The 20709-nt window shown below is 27.2% G+C and overlaps 1 protein-coding gene across 1 annotated transcript; it reads right to left on the reverse strand.

The window, feature by feature from the left end:
* Positions 1-62: 62 nt before the first annotated feature.
* LOC129966675 (enoyl-CoA delta isomerase 1, mitochondrial-like) lies at positions 63-12005 on the reverse strand. The gene is made up of 7 exons (XM_056081188.1): positions 11729-12005; positions 10451-10575; positions 8679-8825; positions 6900-6998; positions 3880-3899; positions 2756-2937; positions 63-570 (listed from the first exon to the last, which is right to left on the reverse strand). The coding sequence occupies exons 1-7, from the start codon at positions 11865-11867 to the stop codon at positions 404-406; spliced, it is 879 nt and encodes a 292-aa protein (XP_055937163.1). The 5' UTR covers positions 11868-12005; the 3' UTR covers positions 63-403.
* Between the last annotated feature and the right edge of the window lie 8704 nt (positions 12006-20709).

Genomic DNA, 20709 nt, shown 5'->3' on the forward strand with positions numbered 1-20709 from the left:
ATACTATTTATATAGATGTTTTCATTCTTTTCCATCAAAAGTATTTGAAAAGATACACTACATATAGAAAAATAATTTATTTGATCATTAAGTATAAAATAGTAAATATATTTGCTTTTAATACACAGGAAAATATTTCTATCCTTTTCATAAAAAACTGACAAAATTTTATATAAGATTCTGAACATATATAATTTCTACACATCAATTCATTCAGAAAATTTTCATGAAGACATGCAAGTTGCGAAAAAGCAATACATCTATTGCCTTCTTCTTTTAGATTGATTAATAAATAAATGTTAATTGTTAATTTTCTGAAGGTTTTATATTGAACAATATAAAATGGCACCATTTGTAAAGAATTGTGGTAAGTATTTGAAATAGAAAATGAACAGATGTATTTTTACTGCTTTTTACCCTTTAGACTTTCAAAATACTTCCCAAGCATAGCTTGAACTTTTTCTTGATTGACAAAGAAGACAATTTCTTCTAGTTCTTTCTTTTCATAAGAGATCAATTCATCAACATCAGGTTTACGTAAGCTTAATTTTGTCATCTGCAGAGCTGAAGCTGAAAATAAAAAAGAAACCAATTCATTATTTAAATTAGAATGCTAAAGCTAGATCTGTTCATTAATTACCTGATTAATGAAATTTAAAGAAAATATAATAATCAGGTAATATATTTTTCTACAGAGTGATTCCAAAGAGTTAGAATAAAATTAAGGATGCCACAGGTTTACATAGGAATTTACAGGCAGAAAAATTTTATGTGGATTGTTTTGTGTAATAGAAATTGATAACATATACCATCATTGTTCCAATTAAATTGATGGCATCAGTCATATATAATTGAAACTGCAGGCATGCATTTGCACCAGAAAATATTTCTTGACAGACAAATATCCAACATGAAGTTGGTATTGAAAATACAGTAATGTTCAAAATTGTTTGTGACCCCAAGTTTTGTCTTTGCAGGTTTTGGCTTTTACTATTGCACATGACAATTATATACAATGTGCTGAAATTACTGTGTATATCATATTTGAGTTTTAACCATATTCGTTTTATACATCTAACATGAATAGCTAATATTTCTATAAATGTTTCTAAACAAAATTAATTTATTTAAGCAAATACTGAGGTATTTGCTGATGATGCTTCCACCAATTTTTGCTTATTTGAATCGCCAATCATTTCAGCCTTTGAATTTTAAATTTCAAACTCCTGGGAGTATTTAATTAAGAAAAAGACTTCATCTTCATTTTGTAGCAAATCTACCAACTCTAATTATATTCTGTCGAATTATAGTCAATTGCAATGCACTTTTCTACACTCATCTACTTTATTATAGATTACAGATAGTATAGTATTCTACAAGGAATTAGATCTTATGGGGCTAATTCAACTTATCCATATAATCTTAATTTATCAATTTTATAGGACAAGAACTGCAGACCTATAAAATTAACAGCAATATTTTATGCCTCCTATTCCTTTGAGAAGATTAATTTTGCTGATTTTAAAGCTAGTTACCAAAACTTCTCACAAAAGATAGGGAGTACTTTGCATGATGGTTAACAAAAAGTGAGACTTTATAGTATGATGGAAAAAAAAATTACACTTAATAGATTCCGTCACAATTCCTTCTACACAAACTGTTCTACCAGAAAAAGAAAGAGTGGGAGAAAAGATGCACGAGAAAATAATGTCTCAAAATAGCAGGTTTGTTGCTATAAGGGAATGAAAAACACAAAAGTCTTGCTTAAAAACCTAAAACTGTAGAAGAAAAAATCTCAGGATCAATAAAATGAACACTGCAAACCACAACAGTGGCAACATAAAACATACAATTTCTCAGAATAAGAATAGTCCCCAGACAAATCTCCGACTAATCTATGAACAGACTAAGGATCTTACTGCAATTGGCAGTAGAAGTGTGATAAAATATTTTAGCACAAACAAAATATATAGAGCAAAATTTAACATGTCTAATATAAACAAAATATGCAACTTCCACATGACATAAATATAATATATCTACGTCAAATTTTAATAAATCTTTACATGTTTGTTGAAAACCTTTATCACAAACCTGAGCTTTCTTAAAAGAAGAAATAAAATCTATACTTATCTTTATAGTGCTTAGTTAACAAATCATATTGCTAAGCAAGGTCATAATTTCCCTCTAGTTAAATCCATTATAAAATATGATAGATACTTTTAGACATATTAAAAAAAAAACATATGACTTAACATGTCATAAGTTTATAAAGAAAATTCTCATTGAAATTTGATCTTCTAATACTTAATATTATTAGACAACTTAAAAAAAAGGCCATGGATTCAAAGCTGGTGCTTTTATCTGGAATTATTTAGAAATAACACTCACTTTATGGTAAATTGTCTTCTACCTAAATTTGCTGCATGAAATTAAAAAATTAATCCTACTATAAAAATAAAAAAACACACACACACACACAAAAAAAAAAAAAAGAATATGCAGGATGCTTCACAAATCTATACCTATTACACTGAAACTCAATATCTCTTCTTTGCCCTAATCATATGTACATCTCACGTTCATCAAGAAACTCAAATAATTAAGTTTATAATTAATAATATAATGTTCCAGATGACAATTTATTAATTGATTTAAGTTATGAAATAAGATTATGTAATTAACTGCAATTGTTTATATAGTGTTTATGCAAAGTATGTATAGATTTCTAGACATGCTTTTAAAAACCATCTACCTGGAATTTTCATCCATTTTTCCATCTCCTCTTGGGCTTTAGGAAGAACATCTGAAGGGGAATCTACAAGTTCATTAACAAGGCCTAATTTCAAAGCTTCTTCTGGACTGAACATTTTCCCAAGTTTTAGAGCATGCTCAGCTTGGCGAAATCCGATAGAGTTAATATAAACTTTCCTAAACCTAAAATAAATAAGAAAGCAGATTTTAAAAAAAATCTTATTTCAAAACTAAAAAAGAAACTAATTAAAATATATAATATTGATTTTTCATGTTTATTTTCTTCATGACAAGCTACAAATGATAAAACTGAAAGCAAAAAATAAATAAATAAACAAAATAAAACATACTAAACACAAAAAGAAAGGAACAATAAAATTTCTTGCAAATGATACTATTAGAATTTAAATTAGATGCTAATATTGTAAATATTGTAATTCTTGATTTTTTGAATGTCGGCATTTGCCAAATCAGTGAAAAAATAAAACTTTTCCTATTGATTCTGTTTTTTACTGTGCATCAGAAATATATATATATGAACTTGTCAGAAAAACAATAAAAAAATCAATGAAAATAACATTTTTTCTAGTTTTAAATTAGAAATGTTTGAAAAATGACCACAAAAAAATCTGTAAAAAGACTGTGGAATAGAATATCAAAACCTTAAAACCTTGGGGAAATATTATTTTTAAAAATGTATTCATTCTCTAAGTTTTTTTTCATTTAGCAAATTTAGTCCAAGCTACAAGAGAAATTTCTTTAAAACTACAATTCTTATATTTTTCCTTTTGATGATCTATTTTTTACTATAATTAAAAATAGAACTCTAAGCAAATACGAGTGATAAATCAGTAAAAGCAACTGAAAATAATAATTTTTAAAAAAATCCTATATTAAATTTTAAAACGCATTTCTAAGGGTAACAGTCATCCTTACAACTAACTGTTTTTAAATTTTCAAGACTAGATTTATTTGGACACTGGAGACATGCATACATACAAATGCTTTCATTTATAAATACAGATAAAGATTTATTCTTGTATTAAATTGTGCATATAAATGTAAAATTAGTTGTCAATTTATATATTTCTTTATATCAAAATATAGCAAAAAGACAAAGCTTACCATTGAGGAGCAACAATACCCTAGAAAGTAAAAAAAAAAAAAAAAATATTATACCTGTAAAACTTTTATTAATAAGAATAAATGACAAAAAATAAGATAATGCATTTTGGTGGGAAAGTATTAGTGTATCTAATAAAACTTTAATAAGAACAATTTATGCTTCCAGCAAAACCAAAACGAATGCAGCTTTAAAGCTTTAGGTTTAAATGAGAACTTACATCTACAAGATTATAATTTATGTGACAGTTGCAATTCTGTAAATATGTTTTAAAATTCTTTTAAAATCCCAATTTAAGAATGGAATTTGTATCACTTCTATTTGTAAAAATCCATTTCATCCATATGGAAATTAACTAGATAAGAATGATACTTAAAGCCAGCTTCACTTTTGACAATTTTACAGACAACAGATGATAAAATTCCTATGTGCTGTAATTGACAATCCAACCAAGTCTTGTACCTTTAAGTGAATAATTTCTTTCTGAGAGAAATTTATTTAGAAGTAAATTTAGACAATATTAGATATGCAATGCCTTGAAGTGAAACTGCTAATATCCCAATGATTTGAGAAACTAAATAATACCATCTCAAAAATTTTGAACAAGTTTAAAAGCAACTTTCTAAAGAAAAAAAAATTATTATTAAGAATTGCTTCAGACTTCAAATTTGAATAATTTCTGTTAATTCCCATATCATAACTCTTTTCTTAACTTGTGCTCTTTTTTCAGAATTTTTCTACATTTTTTTTTTTTTTTTTTTTTCCCATCATTCAAAACATTTTTTTTTAAGAAAAAAATTTCAACATTATGGTAAAAATATATTTCATGTTTGTTACATAACATTTAATCTTTTGCCACCTCCCCCCTCCCTCCTTTTTTTTTCTTTTTCTACGTTTTTTTTCCATCCAATTTTTTAAATAAAAATACATACTGTTTTAGAGAACATTTTTAAACCAATATGTCTAAGAGTGCAATGTACTTATCTCTTCCATTTAATGCCCAGAAAATATAAGAATTTCCATAGAATTAAGCAGGTGTTCTTTACACAAAAATTGCAATTCAATGGACCTAAACTAAAGAGCACCATACTAACAATGATTGATTTTGCATGCACATTGCCATGTATATTGAATGAAGATACATTTAAGACAGCATCTAAATTAGACAATATCATAACATCGATTCTATTAATATCTGGGCCATAAAATAGGCACTTAATGTTGCAATCATATCAATATTGCTTATTTAATAATTTCTTAAGAAAAGGGCTATGCATATGCAATTAGAAAACAAGCATTTTCTTTTCATAAATTAAATTTTTTAACCATTGTATAATAAATATTTTATATAAATTTTATAAATATTTTACTAAATTATTTATATTTTAAATATTATAATTAAATATTTTAACAAGTGATTAATAGCCCTTTGACTGCTTTAAAATAAGTTATTACATTTTAGAGAAGGAACTCGTCTCCAATCCATTATAACAAATTTATAAAACTAGATTAAAGATAAAATTACATAAATCTTCTTTCATTGTTCAAACGTTATTCAAATTGAATTCAAGGCAGTTTCTTAAAATTAGGATGTTTAAATTTCTTATTATCTTGAACTAGAAGAATGACTCAGAAAGTAATATACATTAACAGTCCTCCTAATTTGGAATTAGAAATAAAACAAAAAGGATAATAAAGATATTAAATATTCATTCAAAAAGTACAAAAATTAAACTTGTGTTGTTTTTATATGGATGAGGAAGCAAAAGAAAAAATGATACAGTACATAAAATATCACTGTTAGATTCATGTACCACATTTTGGTATATGGTTAATAAATAAAAAATATTTTGTTTAAAAAAAATTGTTGGTCCAATTTAGAAAAATAAGTTTTCTTAACCCTTTAAAGTGCATAAACATAAATTTTCTGAATTTTTAAAAATTATGTAATTAATTTACATGCTTAGGGTATACAATAAGAGAAAATACCTTTAAAAAATTTATAGTGGGCTACACCATGTGGGAGGGGGGGGGTCACTGGAGTACCACCGCACATCCAAGACATATTCTTCTTATGAATAATTAATACTTTTTAATTTGTTTTGTAATATAATTATTCATTCTTTATTAATGGAAATACTAAAACATACAATATTATCAATGAAAACTATTTATATAATCTTAGAACATGAAAAAAAATTATAAAAGAAAAATAAACAATTTTAATAACAAGTAATCCTCAAATAAAGCTAACAATAGCAAGCTCTTTAAGTAGCATTTAGACTTTAAATACAATCAACACTATATTCAAGTTATTAAGAAACATAATATTTAAATTAACTATTTAAAAATTAAGAAAATTATACTGTATTAGAAAATATATTTAACATCCCCATAATATGGTTGCTTGCTAATACAAGAAGAACACAACTGAAAAGTGAAAATTTCAACCATCCCATTCATATAAACCTTACTCAAATGCAAATAAATTCCTCACCCACAAAACACATGGCAAAACCCACATAAATTATCAACCATTTGACTAAGAGAGTCAGGGGAACATGTTTCAAATGGTAGAGAATCTCATGCTGTAGGTGTGCAGTGGTATATCTCTGAAACTACCTAAAAAGATATCAAGTATGAAGAACTTGCCTTTCACGATTTGATTTAAAAGAAATGTGTATGTTATAGACACCTTTCATACAACAAATTTATGAATGCATTTTGAGTTTGCTTATTTTTTGCTTGCTGAAAAAAAATTTAAAGCATTAAAAATGATGCATTTTTTTGTACGTAAGAGGTATATTAACTAGTGTGAAAATTAGAAGGAGAGAGTATTGGTACTTTCATGTTATACTTAAAAAGCCTGTTTTCATGATGTTTGGTTACACAAATAAAAAGAAAATGTATATTCATGTTTTAATCGTAACATATCATAATATATCTTTCAGGTATATTATGATTTATATGTAGTTTTAAAAAAATAATCTCAAAATAAGGAAAATATGTGTGAATTACATACCAGCATTGTCTCATTCAGACCAATACTGGCCCTAGATTTCACCATAATGCTGTGATCACAGCTCAGTGACACAAGACAACCTCCTGCAGGTGCATGGCCCTGTTGGTAAGAAGCAAAAACTCAGAGAAAATTTTACATTTTGAAATAAAAATTTATAACAACATTACTAACATCTAAATCATAATGTATGAGAAAACAAACTACAGTTATAAAACAGCTCTTATAATAACTGATAAGTGATAAATCTGGTAAAAGTGTACGTGGGACAGGAATGATAAAAAAAAAAAAAAAAAAAAAAGGCTTGAGACTATCAATATAAAAATAAAAAATTAGAATATTTTTAAATTTAAATTTGACCATAAAAATTTTAAATATAAATTTTAACATGTTAATATCAACATGCAGTTTAAAGGGTTTTTTTTTTTTTTACTAGGCAACTGTATGAGAAATTTACATCAAATTAAATCAAAATGAAAAAAACTAAAAAAAAAACAATTTCAGAAATTTATTGAAAATTATATTAGCACATAGTAAAACCATGAAATCGTTTGCTTTTAATTGTTTAAAATGTTAATTGAATTAAAATTTATATAGAATTCTTACTCAAAGTCAAGATAAATATTTTATTTAAAAAATTTTAATTACAGAAAAGGAAGATATAAGACAATAATAAAAATAAACCCAACTTCTAACAAGAAAATAATTTTGATAGCAAATAACATAAAGTTTAATGTTATTTTACATTCATGTTAAACTGCCAAAAAATAAGTATATAATAATAAATTCATTACAAATTTAAGACAACATCCAAATCTAGACATTCAAATTTGAGCAGGAAAGAAATAAATTATCAAGTTAAGAATACATTCTAACAAAAATTTGCAATACAAGAATAACTTTATAAATATTACATTCTATACACATAAATATTTAAAGCCTCGTATTTGAGTGTCACAAAAAGAATCAATTTGTTTGCAAAAAAAGTTATTTCTAAGATTATATATGACAAGGAGGTCATTAACATTTTATAATAGAATCATTCAAATGTAGGTTAAATGTACAAATGCTATCATTTTCTACTACTTTTTACTATCACAATGTAGTTAATTATTTTTTTTATATACATATGTGGTATCAATGCAGTTAGAAGGATTGTAAATACATATGATTACAGATGTCATAACGCATTTATTTCCAAATGAATAAATTAAATTGTATAATTTGTCCATTTCAAATTCATAATGCTATACATATAAAAAAAACTATAAAAGATACATACTCGCTGTCTTCTACTGTAGACAAATTTTGTCTTATAAAATGTGGTAACATTTCAATTAAAAATTGGCAGAACAGACCAAAATGAGGAAAATATTGATGTTTTTGAATGAATATTAGATAGTTCAATGAAATATTAATTGAAATGAAAAAATTCAACATTATTAAGTTTGGGGGATTATTTGAAAATTGAACAGACTCTTTTTTTCCATAAAAGTAATTCACATAATTATTAACTTTGCAAAGAAGTTAAATCAAAATGACACTGAAGCATATAATTTCTTAAAAACCACTAAAACTATCATAAAAAAAAAAAAAAAAAAAAAAATTAGAAAAATTATAAATATTTTAAAGAAAACAATAAGGAAAAGATTTGTTACCTGAAATAAGATTTTGAAAAAAGAATTTAATTCAAATATAAGCTAGCAGTAATATTTAATATAGCTTCTTACAATTCAAAATACACAGTATTAGATACAAAAATGTATAGAACATTTCACTTACATTGATTGCTGCAATTGTCACCAAAGGTGTAAGATATAATGTTTTCCACATAGTTTGTAAAGCTTTCCAGAATTGCCTCAATCTTTCTTCTTTCGGCTTGTACATTTCTGTAATATCAAGACCAGCCGAAAATACAGTAGGAGAGCTCTATATTTTCATTAGATAAATAATTTTTAATTATTTTGTAGTACATAGAAATGATTTGTTTTAAGTATAATTATGTAATATAATATAGTAAAAATGTGTGAATATAACAACCAATTTACCAACTTTAAAATTCCTCCAAAATAACAAATTGAAGTGTCATAGCTTTTTAATAAAGTTACACATTAAAAAAAATAACTTTCTTATTTAATAATTAAGAAGACTTTATAAATTTCGTTTCTTGATTTTACAAAATATACAAGTAATTTATAATATTTAAAATTCCTCCAAATTTCATAAAAACATACACAACGGCTTTCAAATTTTTAAAAAAAAATTATAATTTTTCATTTAATTTTTAGCAAATATTATGAAGTTTTTGTCATGATTTTATAAAACATACTAAATACAAAATTTTCACAACTTTGATACTAACTGAATAGTAATAAAGGAAAAAAGAAGTACCAAAAATTTATGCATCTTTGAAAGTAAAATCTGCATTTTTTTCATAATTACATAGCAAAAGATTATCTTACTTGGAGATTTTGTGATTACAATGCTAACAGAAAAATAAGATTTCATTACTTTTTTTTTTTATGATCAGCCATCATGAGCAGCATAATATTAATTTTCAGCAAATATTTAATGCAAATTTACAACTAATGTTGTTTGTATAATAAAAAGATATTATAATCAATTACATCTGATAATGGACTTAAACAACTGTATAGTGTTCTTAGAAATAGCCAAAACTTCACTTCAGGAATGAGGAAATTGATTTGTATTATTCCAGGGACATATATATATATATATATATATATATATATATATATATATATATATATATGTAATATTATTTGTTGCGAAGCATGATGCAGTTTGAGGACAATGAAGATACTTTTAATTTCGTGACGTCGTTTTATTTCATTTTGAAGAAGCAAGCATATGTACAAGCGACGAGCACACAGAACGACACAGAGAGGAATGAGGGAAGAGCTCTCGGACATTTTATCCCTGGTCTTATATAACCTATGATTTTGATAGGGAAAACATTTCTTCACAGTGCTAATGTATTATGAGATTTCGATAGGGATTTTCATTACAGGCGTCGAGAAGGTAGGGGAAACAAAGGGAGATTTTAAAAAAGAATTTGCTTGGTCAGCGGTATGTTATCTCTTCACGCGTAGTGTGGGAAAGTTAGATTTTAGCTGATTCAACAATTTAACAAAGCTTCTCTTGAATTAATTAAGTAGAGACAGTGGAATTGGATCACGAAATAAGAGAATATTTTAGAATGAAGTTACTATGGGCTAAATTAAGATGAAGTTACTATGAAAATTAATTAAATTGAAATTAGAGTTAAAATATCATTACATATATATATATAATTTAAATTTTTGACAAGAAATATCAGTAATATATTTAATTTAAAAAAAAAATATTTAAAAATTTTACCAAATAAAGTCTGCATTAGAATCAAAGATCTAGAATTAAAAATCTTGCAGAAGTTTTATTTTTTATTTCTTTTCCCCCTGAAAAACTCTCTGAGATTTCTTACACAGTGTATATAAAAGCAAAACACATATGTTCTAAATATAAAAAAGTGAGAAAAGCCAATAATTACTTACAGATGACAAAATCATTCCTCTGAATTGCTTCTTTTCCAAATCTTTTATTGTAGCTGTGAGTTGCTCCAGAAGCTCTAAATTTAAGCTATTCACTGGAGGTCTCTGCATAATAACATTGGCAATTTCTTAAAATTAAAAAAAAAATTATATATAATAAGAACTTTCTGTAGTTAAAAATATCATACAAGGATGGTACTAAAATATTACTTTTACAGCAAAATTAAATGATTCAATAAAAAAATGATGAAATTAAAAAAAATGTATGATTACAAAAACAACAATTAAAATTAATATCAAATGACTAGTTCTCCATAATATAATCAGTGACAATTCAATATGTAGAAAACTGTTATTCATTAGTAATGTAATTGCTTATAAAGTTTTTTTAATGCAGTTTAATTGTATAACCTTTCCAAAATTCAATTCATTTTCTTTCAAATGTGGAAAATCAATTATTACTGTTTTTTATAATATTTTATATCAAATTTTCAAAATATATATTCAAGTTATTTTATTTGTTGTAATGATATTTCTTAATTTTTTCCTCAAAAATGAATACAGAAATCTTCTAAGTTAATTAATTATAATTGAAGATGTTAATCAGTTTTACAGCAATATATTTGCAATAATAAAGATTTAACATCACATATTACTCAAATGCAGTCATGGTACTTTATCAACTGATTAAATTAAGATATGATAATTTTTTAAATAGAAATTTAATGAATAATAAGCATATTCAAATAAGGAGAGTAACTCTGATTAGCAAATTAAAATAAATCATTCCATTTAATAGAACATGATCAAATTATTGTTTTTTTTAAAGAAGAGAAAATTAGATATTAATTAAGTTGTTTTAAACTATATAATACAAGCAACAAAATTTTATTTTTTTTATATACATAATATAAATAGTCCACTTCCTTTCAGCTCGTCTATTAGAATTATAAGAAATTAGAAATATATAGTGCTCACTTACAACATTCAAAGATGATTTATATATGATATTACAAGGTATTTTATGGTAGCATGTAGAATTAAAATGGATATGACTATTCTCTGACAAATATAATTTTAAAACTAAAATGAAAAATTATTAAGAAAAGAAAGCATAAATTATTTGCTGGTTTATAAATAACAATAGAGGGGAAAAAATTTATATTTAGACTGAATTTTGGTCTTTGTAATTATATTGCAAGATACAATAAGCATCATTAAATATAATTATGAATCATGCCTGAAATCACAGGGAAAGAGGAAATAATTTGTAGCACATACGTTTCTTTTCATCTTGGATAACATTTACTAACATTCTGGCATTACACTCAATGCTTGCTTTAGCAGCATAATTTGCGTTTATAATATGTGATCGTAGAAAAGTCTGCAGAGGTCTAAATTTACAAAACATATTTGTCATTGTTTCGTTTATGAATTGTGGAGGAAATGTGTTCGAACTGATGCTGCAGTTGCGAAACTACAACTATAATCTTGCTTCTATACTCAATCAGATTCAGAAATGAAAGGCAATAAGTAAATAAACCGATATTGCCAGATTGGAATAACAAAAAATTCGACAAATTCAAGTCTGCTCAGACAATGGCATCATGGAAATCGAAAGCAAACTATTTCCACATTTCAACCAACAATTAATTTCACTAATCCAGTAACATTAGAAAAAAAGAAATACTTCTTCAATAAAATTTTATGCCTGAGTATTTTTTTAGAGAAACACTTTTATGTCATTAGAAATGAAATATCAAATATTCCTGCCATTAAATTGATTGGGAACTTTAAAATGGAAAATTTTCATAACTAAAATTTTATTGCTTTAGAAAGATTCCAGCATGAAAATTCAGTTTTAGCCTCCAGCGAAGTGACTTCTGATTGTTGGGGAGGAGGGGACAGAAATAAAATGAGTTTTTCTTTTTCTACATTACGAGAAAGCGGCATACTCAAACTGAGGAGCACAAAAGTTTGAGAATAGTCAGAAAAGGATCTGTCAGTGCATATTATCAGATCCTTTTAATAAGGTAGTCATTTCACATTTCAGCATGTTTTTTTTTTTTTTTTTTTTTTTTTGTCATGTGAAGGATTTATTTTAGTTTAACATTTTTTTAAAATTGTTCCTAACTTTGTGAATCTCTATCTATTTATCTATTTATGAGTCCAGACTGCCCACATTCCATACAATATTATCGAAGAAAGTGTTTGGTTTTATACACGTTCTAATTACTTAGTGAATGCGAAGAGGTATATACAGAACTAATCAATTGCACTATATTGTTAATATTATCCTCAAAATTTTCTTGATAGTTTGCTGAAACACAAGAAGTTGGCATGTTCTATCTACAATAATAATTGACGGAAATTCTTTTCAAAAACAAAGTTTTTTTAATATGCATTTTTTTATTTCTTTTAATTTCCTTAATTTACTTTCTTTTCACTTTTGAAAAATAATTATATTTTAAATTCTGATTATATTTTAATTCAAAAATTGTCTGATCTCTTCAGGTAAAACATATAAAAATAAATAATAAACTGCAGTTGTAAAATACATAATTTACAGTAATATGATTACAGCATTGATTAAAAGAAAGGGATTTTATTTTCAACAATGATTATATAACAATACAACAACAATATTTCAACCACTCCAATGCTGTAAGCAAATGTTATTTATATTTAAAGATTTTTCTATGATTGAAAGATTACGAAAATATTACGGAAGTAAAGGTTAATTAAGGGGTGAAATTCAACTTACCTGATTAAAGTTCTGGTTCTGTTTCAGGGTAATATGGTGATGAAATGATATTTGAAATAAACAGTTTTTACTTGTCCCCATACGAGTTACAAAGAGCTACAGTTTTCAAATGAATTGATCACTATATTTCAGTGAATCTTCACAATCTGAGTCCAAAACCAAAAGCATATTTGAAATTACATCCGTCTGTCTGTCAAAAATGGAACTTTAAAGGCTGAAATTTGTTATGTAATCAAATTAACAAAACGTTAATTTGAATGAAATTTTGTAAGAAATCGATCGAAACCAATCTGTCTACCCCCCTAAAATTATACGAACATAATAAATGCTTTTAAAAGGCTAGATGGATGAAATTGTGTATGCATAACCATCAGGCAAGCATATTTGTATCAAATTTTGACATTCCAGTTTTATCAGAAAAGAGTGCTTCTCTTATTTACTACTAGATATTGAAACGTGATTATTCATAAATACAGTATGTTAAAAATGTGTGATTTAATTGTAGTATTAACACATAATTTGTTCTTTATCAAAATTTAAATATGATCAGCCAAACAGATAAGATTTAAAAGGTATAAATGGATTGTCTCTTGACGAAACAGAAGCATTATTTCGGTAGCATACGGAAAAATTGAAAGTTTAGAATCATGAGTTTGCTGAAAATTCTTGATGGACTGTATGATATCTTTAAGTCTTTTTTCCCAGCATATTAATATTTGTAGGCTGGTATGCTAACTATAAGCTGTGAGGTGACACATGCAAAGACAACCACATAAGAATACAAGATCATTGAAACAAAAGGGGGGGGGATTAATGCTCTAAAGAGCTACTATAAGAAGAAGAGATTGGTGGATATTTTTCTATTATGCAACAACTGAGGCAATCAAGACGAACAAATGCAAACGAATCGAGCATAGAATATTATCATACAACGGGTTTTCAAATTAGAGGTTCGAAACTCTGTTTTTGCTAAAACAAAGCTAGCGAAGAGTGTAATTCCTTAGAGTTTTGAGTTAATCAGTGGATATTCGGAAAATATCTGTAACTAATCAAAGATATTTATACTCATTGAGTGCTCAACATTAGACCATTGACTATAAAAATATAGAGATTTAATTAGTGATCATTACCGTTCCACTGTTATACCGAACGCAACCAGATTTCAATTTAGTTTTATTGTATTGTAATAGATGGCACCAGGGGTTCTACTAATCCAAAGTGCTAGGTTACATGACCATAAGTTTGAGTAAAAAGCGAGCTGTTAGCATTCGCTCGAAAAAAAAAAGAAGAGGGTTCTTCGTCTCTGGAAACGATGTGTTTAATAATCTTACGCTATAGCGTCTTGTTAGGCTTCGCCCTTTGGTACCATCTAAGTATTTTTACTTCTAACTTGAATGTAATTAACCTTTCCTGTCTTAATGTACCGTTAATTTTGTTTACTCTAAATAAATTAACTGTTTTTCTTTAAACGTTACTTCTTTTCTTAATCAGTACCCTAGACACTGATCCAAATGGGATTGAATGGGCATTTTGTCCCATCCAGTCCTACATAAATGATGCTTATTAAATTCCTTATTTTAGTGTTAATTAATTTACTGAATGGTAGGAATTACTGAAGTTTTCTTTTCATTTCCTTTACTTGTAAACGATAGTTGCTGATAAATAGTAAACCCGCTTGAACAGTCCTACACTCAATCTGCCCTTCAGTCAAATTTTATATCGTCTGAATAGAATTTTTTTAAGAAAGAAAAATTCATAACAATAAGTAAGTCCTTGTGTTAGCTGAATTATTTTGCATCGAATTACTTTCCTGACTGCAAAGGGTTAATATTTAGCTAATTGTGGCATTATAATGACCGATGAAGCTTGTGTTTCATGAAGAGTATAAATATAAGTAAATTTAATATATGGTCCCTAAAAAAAATGGGCGCTGCAAATCGACAATGTGAATTGTACAATTTTTGTGAATATTTCGAAAATATTAGGGATATATGCACAATTTTTAAGATTCCGATATGTTAACTGAACGACATGTATCAACTTTTCTTCCATGAAAAAATTTTACAATATTACATTTCCCCCCCCCTTTTTTTTACATTCATGTTTACAAATTCATAAAAAAAATATTTATACCTTGCTTTGCATTTATTTCCTGATTTTACCAAATAAGGTATTTTCTTTTAATAAAATGAAACAGTTTTGAGAAATATAGTTTCCGAAATATCGTTGAAAATATGACTCATTTGACATTGGTTGTGCCATTTCTCAAAACTTTCTTAACTTTCGAAATTTCGATCAGTTTCACACAATTTTATTGGGAAATTGATTTCATGAGAAAAACTAGATTCAAGAAAAAGCTTAACGCATAACCTTAATGGAAAAAAAATCGAGATAGTAGTTAATTATCAATGTTAATAACTCGGTTAATTAACTTGTTGATTGGAACAAATCTCTAATCCAGCCAGTTCCAATGACTCTGGTTTGGTGAAGATGCGATGACAAATGAAAACGTTAGAGATGTTCCATTTTTTTTTTTTTTTTTCATTTTTTGTTGAAGACAGTAAAATATTCAAATTCAGCTTTTAATGAAAAATTATTCAAGTTAATATCTTTAATTATAATAAAGGTGAGTATGTGTATGCTAGTTCTCTACAGTCTAGACCTCTTGACTTAGATACCAAATTTGGCAAAAACATACTTTGAAATGTGGGATTGTACACTTCTTAGCAATTTTTTTAAATTTCAGTTAATTAAAAAATAAACTAAAATTTGATGCTTTTTCGCGGTAACTTCCAAGAATATTCCTGCTACATCTTCATATTTAAAAGGTATATATAAACCATGAAAAACTGATGGTTCAAAAAAATTGTTCAAACAAACGCTGTTAGATGAAAATGAGGCGTCACGATTGTTTTAAGGTAAGAAAAATGTAACAGGACACAACAAATGAAGAACAGAATACGAGGTGCAGGAAGTTAACATCATTATTACATTTTTTTAAGCACAAAATGTAAATAACAGCACAAAAGAAAAAAACACAACACATAAATGTTTCACAGGTAGTTTTTAACGTCTCCACCATACTTTGCAGCCAACATATGAAACTTTGTTACAGCATGATCTACTTTGGCATGTAATCGATCAGAATTAATGTTGAAAACGAGCAAGAAGATAAAGGTCTTCAAATCCGCCAAATTTCTTGTTTTCTCAATAAATTTTATCTTTGAGGTAAACCCAAAGCTATATATCATACGGAGTTAAATCAAATAAACGCAGAGAGAATCGTATAATAAATGCATAACTCGCAATGAAATCCTCCGTAAAATGGCATGGCAACAATTGTTGTACCTCATGTGTAATGCGAGGAAGCACATCATCTTATTGAAAATTGTTGTAACGAAATATCTATGCTAATGGAATTCTGGAAGGAATTAAAAATAAACAACATCATCTAACAGCATGTCCTGATAACGTTCTGCAGTTACAGAACATGCATTAGGTATCTATAACAGATGATATCCTCAAAAAAAAAAAAAAAAATGTCCAATCAATAGCCGAATTGAAACTGATCCATACAGTAACATGCGGAGAATGCTGGGAAATTTGCTGGACCTAGTGAAGATTTTATTGGACCAGATACGGCAGATTTGTATATTTACTATTATAGACGAGTAAAAGTGATCTTAAAAGGTCCATATGATGTCCCATGGCCACTTCTGAACCGTCTCCAACTCTATCAAAACGTCAAAGTCAGTATTCAAAGATTGCTGTCACGAAGTTTCCACTCTTGGAAACGACGAATCTGATATTGATAGTTTTTGAGAACCATTCGCATGCCCTTTAGAGTATGGAAAATCCTATAACTTTAATATGATACGAATACTCAATGTTCCTAATGTATTTGTACTGGCTTGCTCAATGGTTGCTACATTAATTCATTATCTGCGATATACCTTTAAAAAAAAAAAAAAACCCTGCTCTACTTGAACTGTAAATCTTTCATTTCTTCCGAATATTTTATAATTTTGCCGAAGAGCACATGGTATTAGTGGACCCATAAACAAAACTTTTTGCCCTCAACACAAACGAAAAGCTTTGGCAGCATTATAACGGTTTCGGCAGAAAAACTTTAGCAGCAAAACTCCTGCAATAAAAGACCCATCATGGCAATCTAAGAGTGTTCAGAATCTGTTCATCCTTCTTTTTAATGTGTTACTATGATCTTTCAACTCTCTTCTGAAAATTTTATCCTCCGGTACTTCGTGCACTAACGAATATTCAAATTTTCACATAATTAGCATGTTTGGTATATAAAGAAAAGTAATAATAATAAAGTTTATTACCAACGTCTCATAGTCTGCTTTTTACTAATTGCACCATTCTACTTTTCTTTACTTTAAACAGATAGCGGCACCTCATTTTTATCAACGACTTTTGGTGAACTTTTTTACATCAAATAATTTCCTTCTTTCTGGTATATATATACTCTCCAAATATGAAGACATTGCGTCCACCGTCAAGATGGCATACTTTAATTTGAACTACTTTACGTATAAAACTGAATATTTGTTCATTTCAACTTTATACAATTCCAGACAACTGAAGGATTGAAACGAAAATAGACGGACATGTTCCTTAGCATCTGAAAGATTTAAATTTTTCTGAAGAGAATGGAAGAGAGGGAATAGATTTTATAACTTCAGAATATATCATCATACAAAAAGTAGTTAAAATTGAAATTTTTTTCAGTTGAAGGGACCAGTATCTTTCAATTATCTTACATTAAAATTTAATTTTCATTTTAATCTTATTAATAAAAATAATTTTACCAAATCAAAATTTCTTAATGACACATATAAATTTGGCAATGTTAAAATAAAATGCATATTTTAAATGAGGCCAGTTAAAAATTATTTAAATTAATCTCGTGTTCTGATTTTATCATAAATTACAACATAAAAATATTCCATTGTATGATAAATATCTAAATAAAATAATATATAGCAACAATTTAATCTAAATAATTAGAAATGGAGTAAAACATTCAACACAAGTCTTTTTTTTAAATATTTTTTTCCAAACACAAATTTAAAAGAACACATCACAGTTCAAAGTTATTCAATAAAAATCAAATATAAAACAAATAGTTATTTTTTATTCTTAGAATATTTTCACTTCACAAACCAGTTCAGTAAAACTGGCAAGCAACAATCTCCATGTCTAATTGGACGACGATTTAGAATCAACGACTTGACCCATACATCTGAAGTAATTGCTGAATAAAGTCAATTTGCAAATATTTACTTTTACACCAACACAAAATTCTATAAATTCAAAATATTAAAAAAAAAAGTAATCATTTAAAGAACTTTCAATGTGCATCGGGGATATTAAAAGTTGGATATGAACCAAATTAATTAATTACTTTCGGAAAGAAATATGAGGTTTTACATTTTTAATAGTGTATAGTTTATACAAATTTAAGTGTTAAAGAAGATGTATGAAGATCATTTTGTTAGAACAAAATAGTTAGGATAACAAAAAATTTCGAATCAGGATTACTCAAAATATAAGTTGATCAAGGATAATACTTTTATATCCTCATAACTTTATAACTTTTGTATTAACCGCATGTCCGCGATTAATCGCCAAAAAATTACACGCTAATTGGATTTTTCGTTATTATCGTTCAGCGATAGCTTGTAGTCAATAATACGTAAATACATTTAATAAAGTATAAAAGAAAGTTTGGGTTTAGTTTAGTTATATTAACGCCCCGTTATAAAGCAACACTAGGGTTATTTTGGGACGGACCTCGTCATTTTGAACCGCGGTCAGATGACGAGGACGACACCTCAGCTGGCACCCCCCACTCCACACCACACCAGCGGGAGGACGTTTGGCATGACGGATTTAACGTGCAACAGACCCCCTTACACGACGGTTCTTCTGTGGAATCGGGTCTCTAACCTGAAACCCTACGGCTCACAAGCGGAGACCTTACCACCAGGCCACCGCGGCCTAAGAAAGTTTGGGAATCTGATTTAACTCGAAATCGCTGCTAAGTTGGTTTACAATCGCTAATAAAATTCGGAAACTCCCATTTTTTTAAAACAAGATTTCCAAAAATGGAAACAGTGATTTTTGAATATTATAGATAGCGATGAGATTTATTTCTGAGAAGATATTTCTTCTCTATCCTTTTTTTCCCCAAGTAATAAATTTCTAGCAAGGATATTGTTCCCCACTTTATATATGCTTGATTTTCTATTCTATTTACTAAATGAGACCATATTTGCAAGGATAATTTTAGTTTGTATTTTATTATTTGTAAAATGAATATTATATACATTTTAACCCTTTGAACTCGGATAGTGCCTCTCACTCACCATTCAAGACGGTGCATCATTTTGACGTTGTATTTATTTATTTTTCAAATTTTATTATTAAAATGCCTACAGAATAGTAAAAAGATGTAGATAAATTTTTCAAAGAAATTCTACTTAAAACAATTATATATATTTATTTTTCAGAGAAATAAATAATTAATCTTTGTATAAGGTGAATAATTATGCATGGAATTACTCTTCCGAGTGAAAATTGTTGCACAACGTTTCATGATTATCATTAATGATGTTTAATGAGAATACATTTTACTTGTTAACTGATTATATAATTATATAAACTGATAACATTCGTTCAATCAATGAAAACGGTTTTAGTTCCTTAAATATTAATTCTATATACAGGTTTTCATGCATTAAAAGGATGCAAACACATTTTGGGTCAATTAAAAATTGCATTAGTTTGTTTTTGGAAATATAGAATCTGATTTTATTTTTGTACACATCACACACAAAAACAATAAAGGCGTAAAATGTTTTCTATGGATTGATAAGTTGATATCCCGGTTATATGAAGGAAAAAAAAATCCCTGAATTTTCAATTTCTCTCAAAGAAAAAAATTCTTAATGAAGAATCTCTTCTCAGTGGTTATATGCCACATATATCGCTTTGAAAGAAAAACAAAGCATTCCTCAGAGATTTAATATTTGTCTAAAATATTTTCTATGCCATTTTAGCTATACATTCGTCTGATAATTCGTCTGTACATTTGATCAAGTTCATTTTTGGATATTATTAATGATTTGTAGATATTACTGTGAGGCGCACTGATCATGCATGTGTATGCTTTTCGGTATTGCTTTAATATGCTCTTGGGCAATTTTGATTCTGCAATCAATTAAGTGAAATGTTCAATTGTGTGACACATTTAAATAACTTTTTTCAGATAAAACTAATAACAGTCAAGCATTTTTGCATTTAATTATTTTCAAGCATACTAAAAATATTTACAATTTTTGACAGAATTCCAAGAATCTCAATGTTTCATTCAGCTTACATTGTTCAGAGAATTCACTCGTACACCACGGAAATTTTGAAGTTCCTTTAAATAATGTGTCAGGAACATTTAGTTTGATCAAAGTTTTTGTACAAG

Source organism: Argiope bruennichi, chromosome 4, assembly GCF_947563725.1.
Source record: "Argiope bruennichi chromosome 4, qqArgBrue1.1, whole genome shotgun sequence".
NCBI classification, from domain to species: Eukaryota; Metazoa; Arthropoda; class Arachnida; order Araneae; family Araneidae; genus Argiope; species Argiope bruennichi.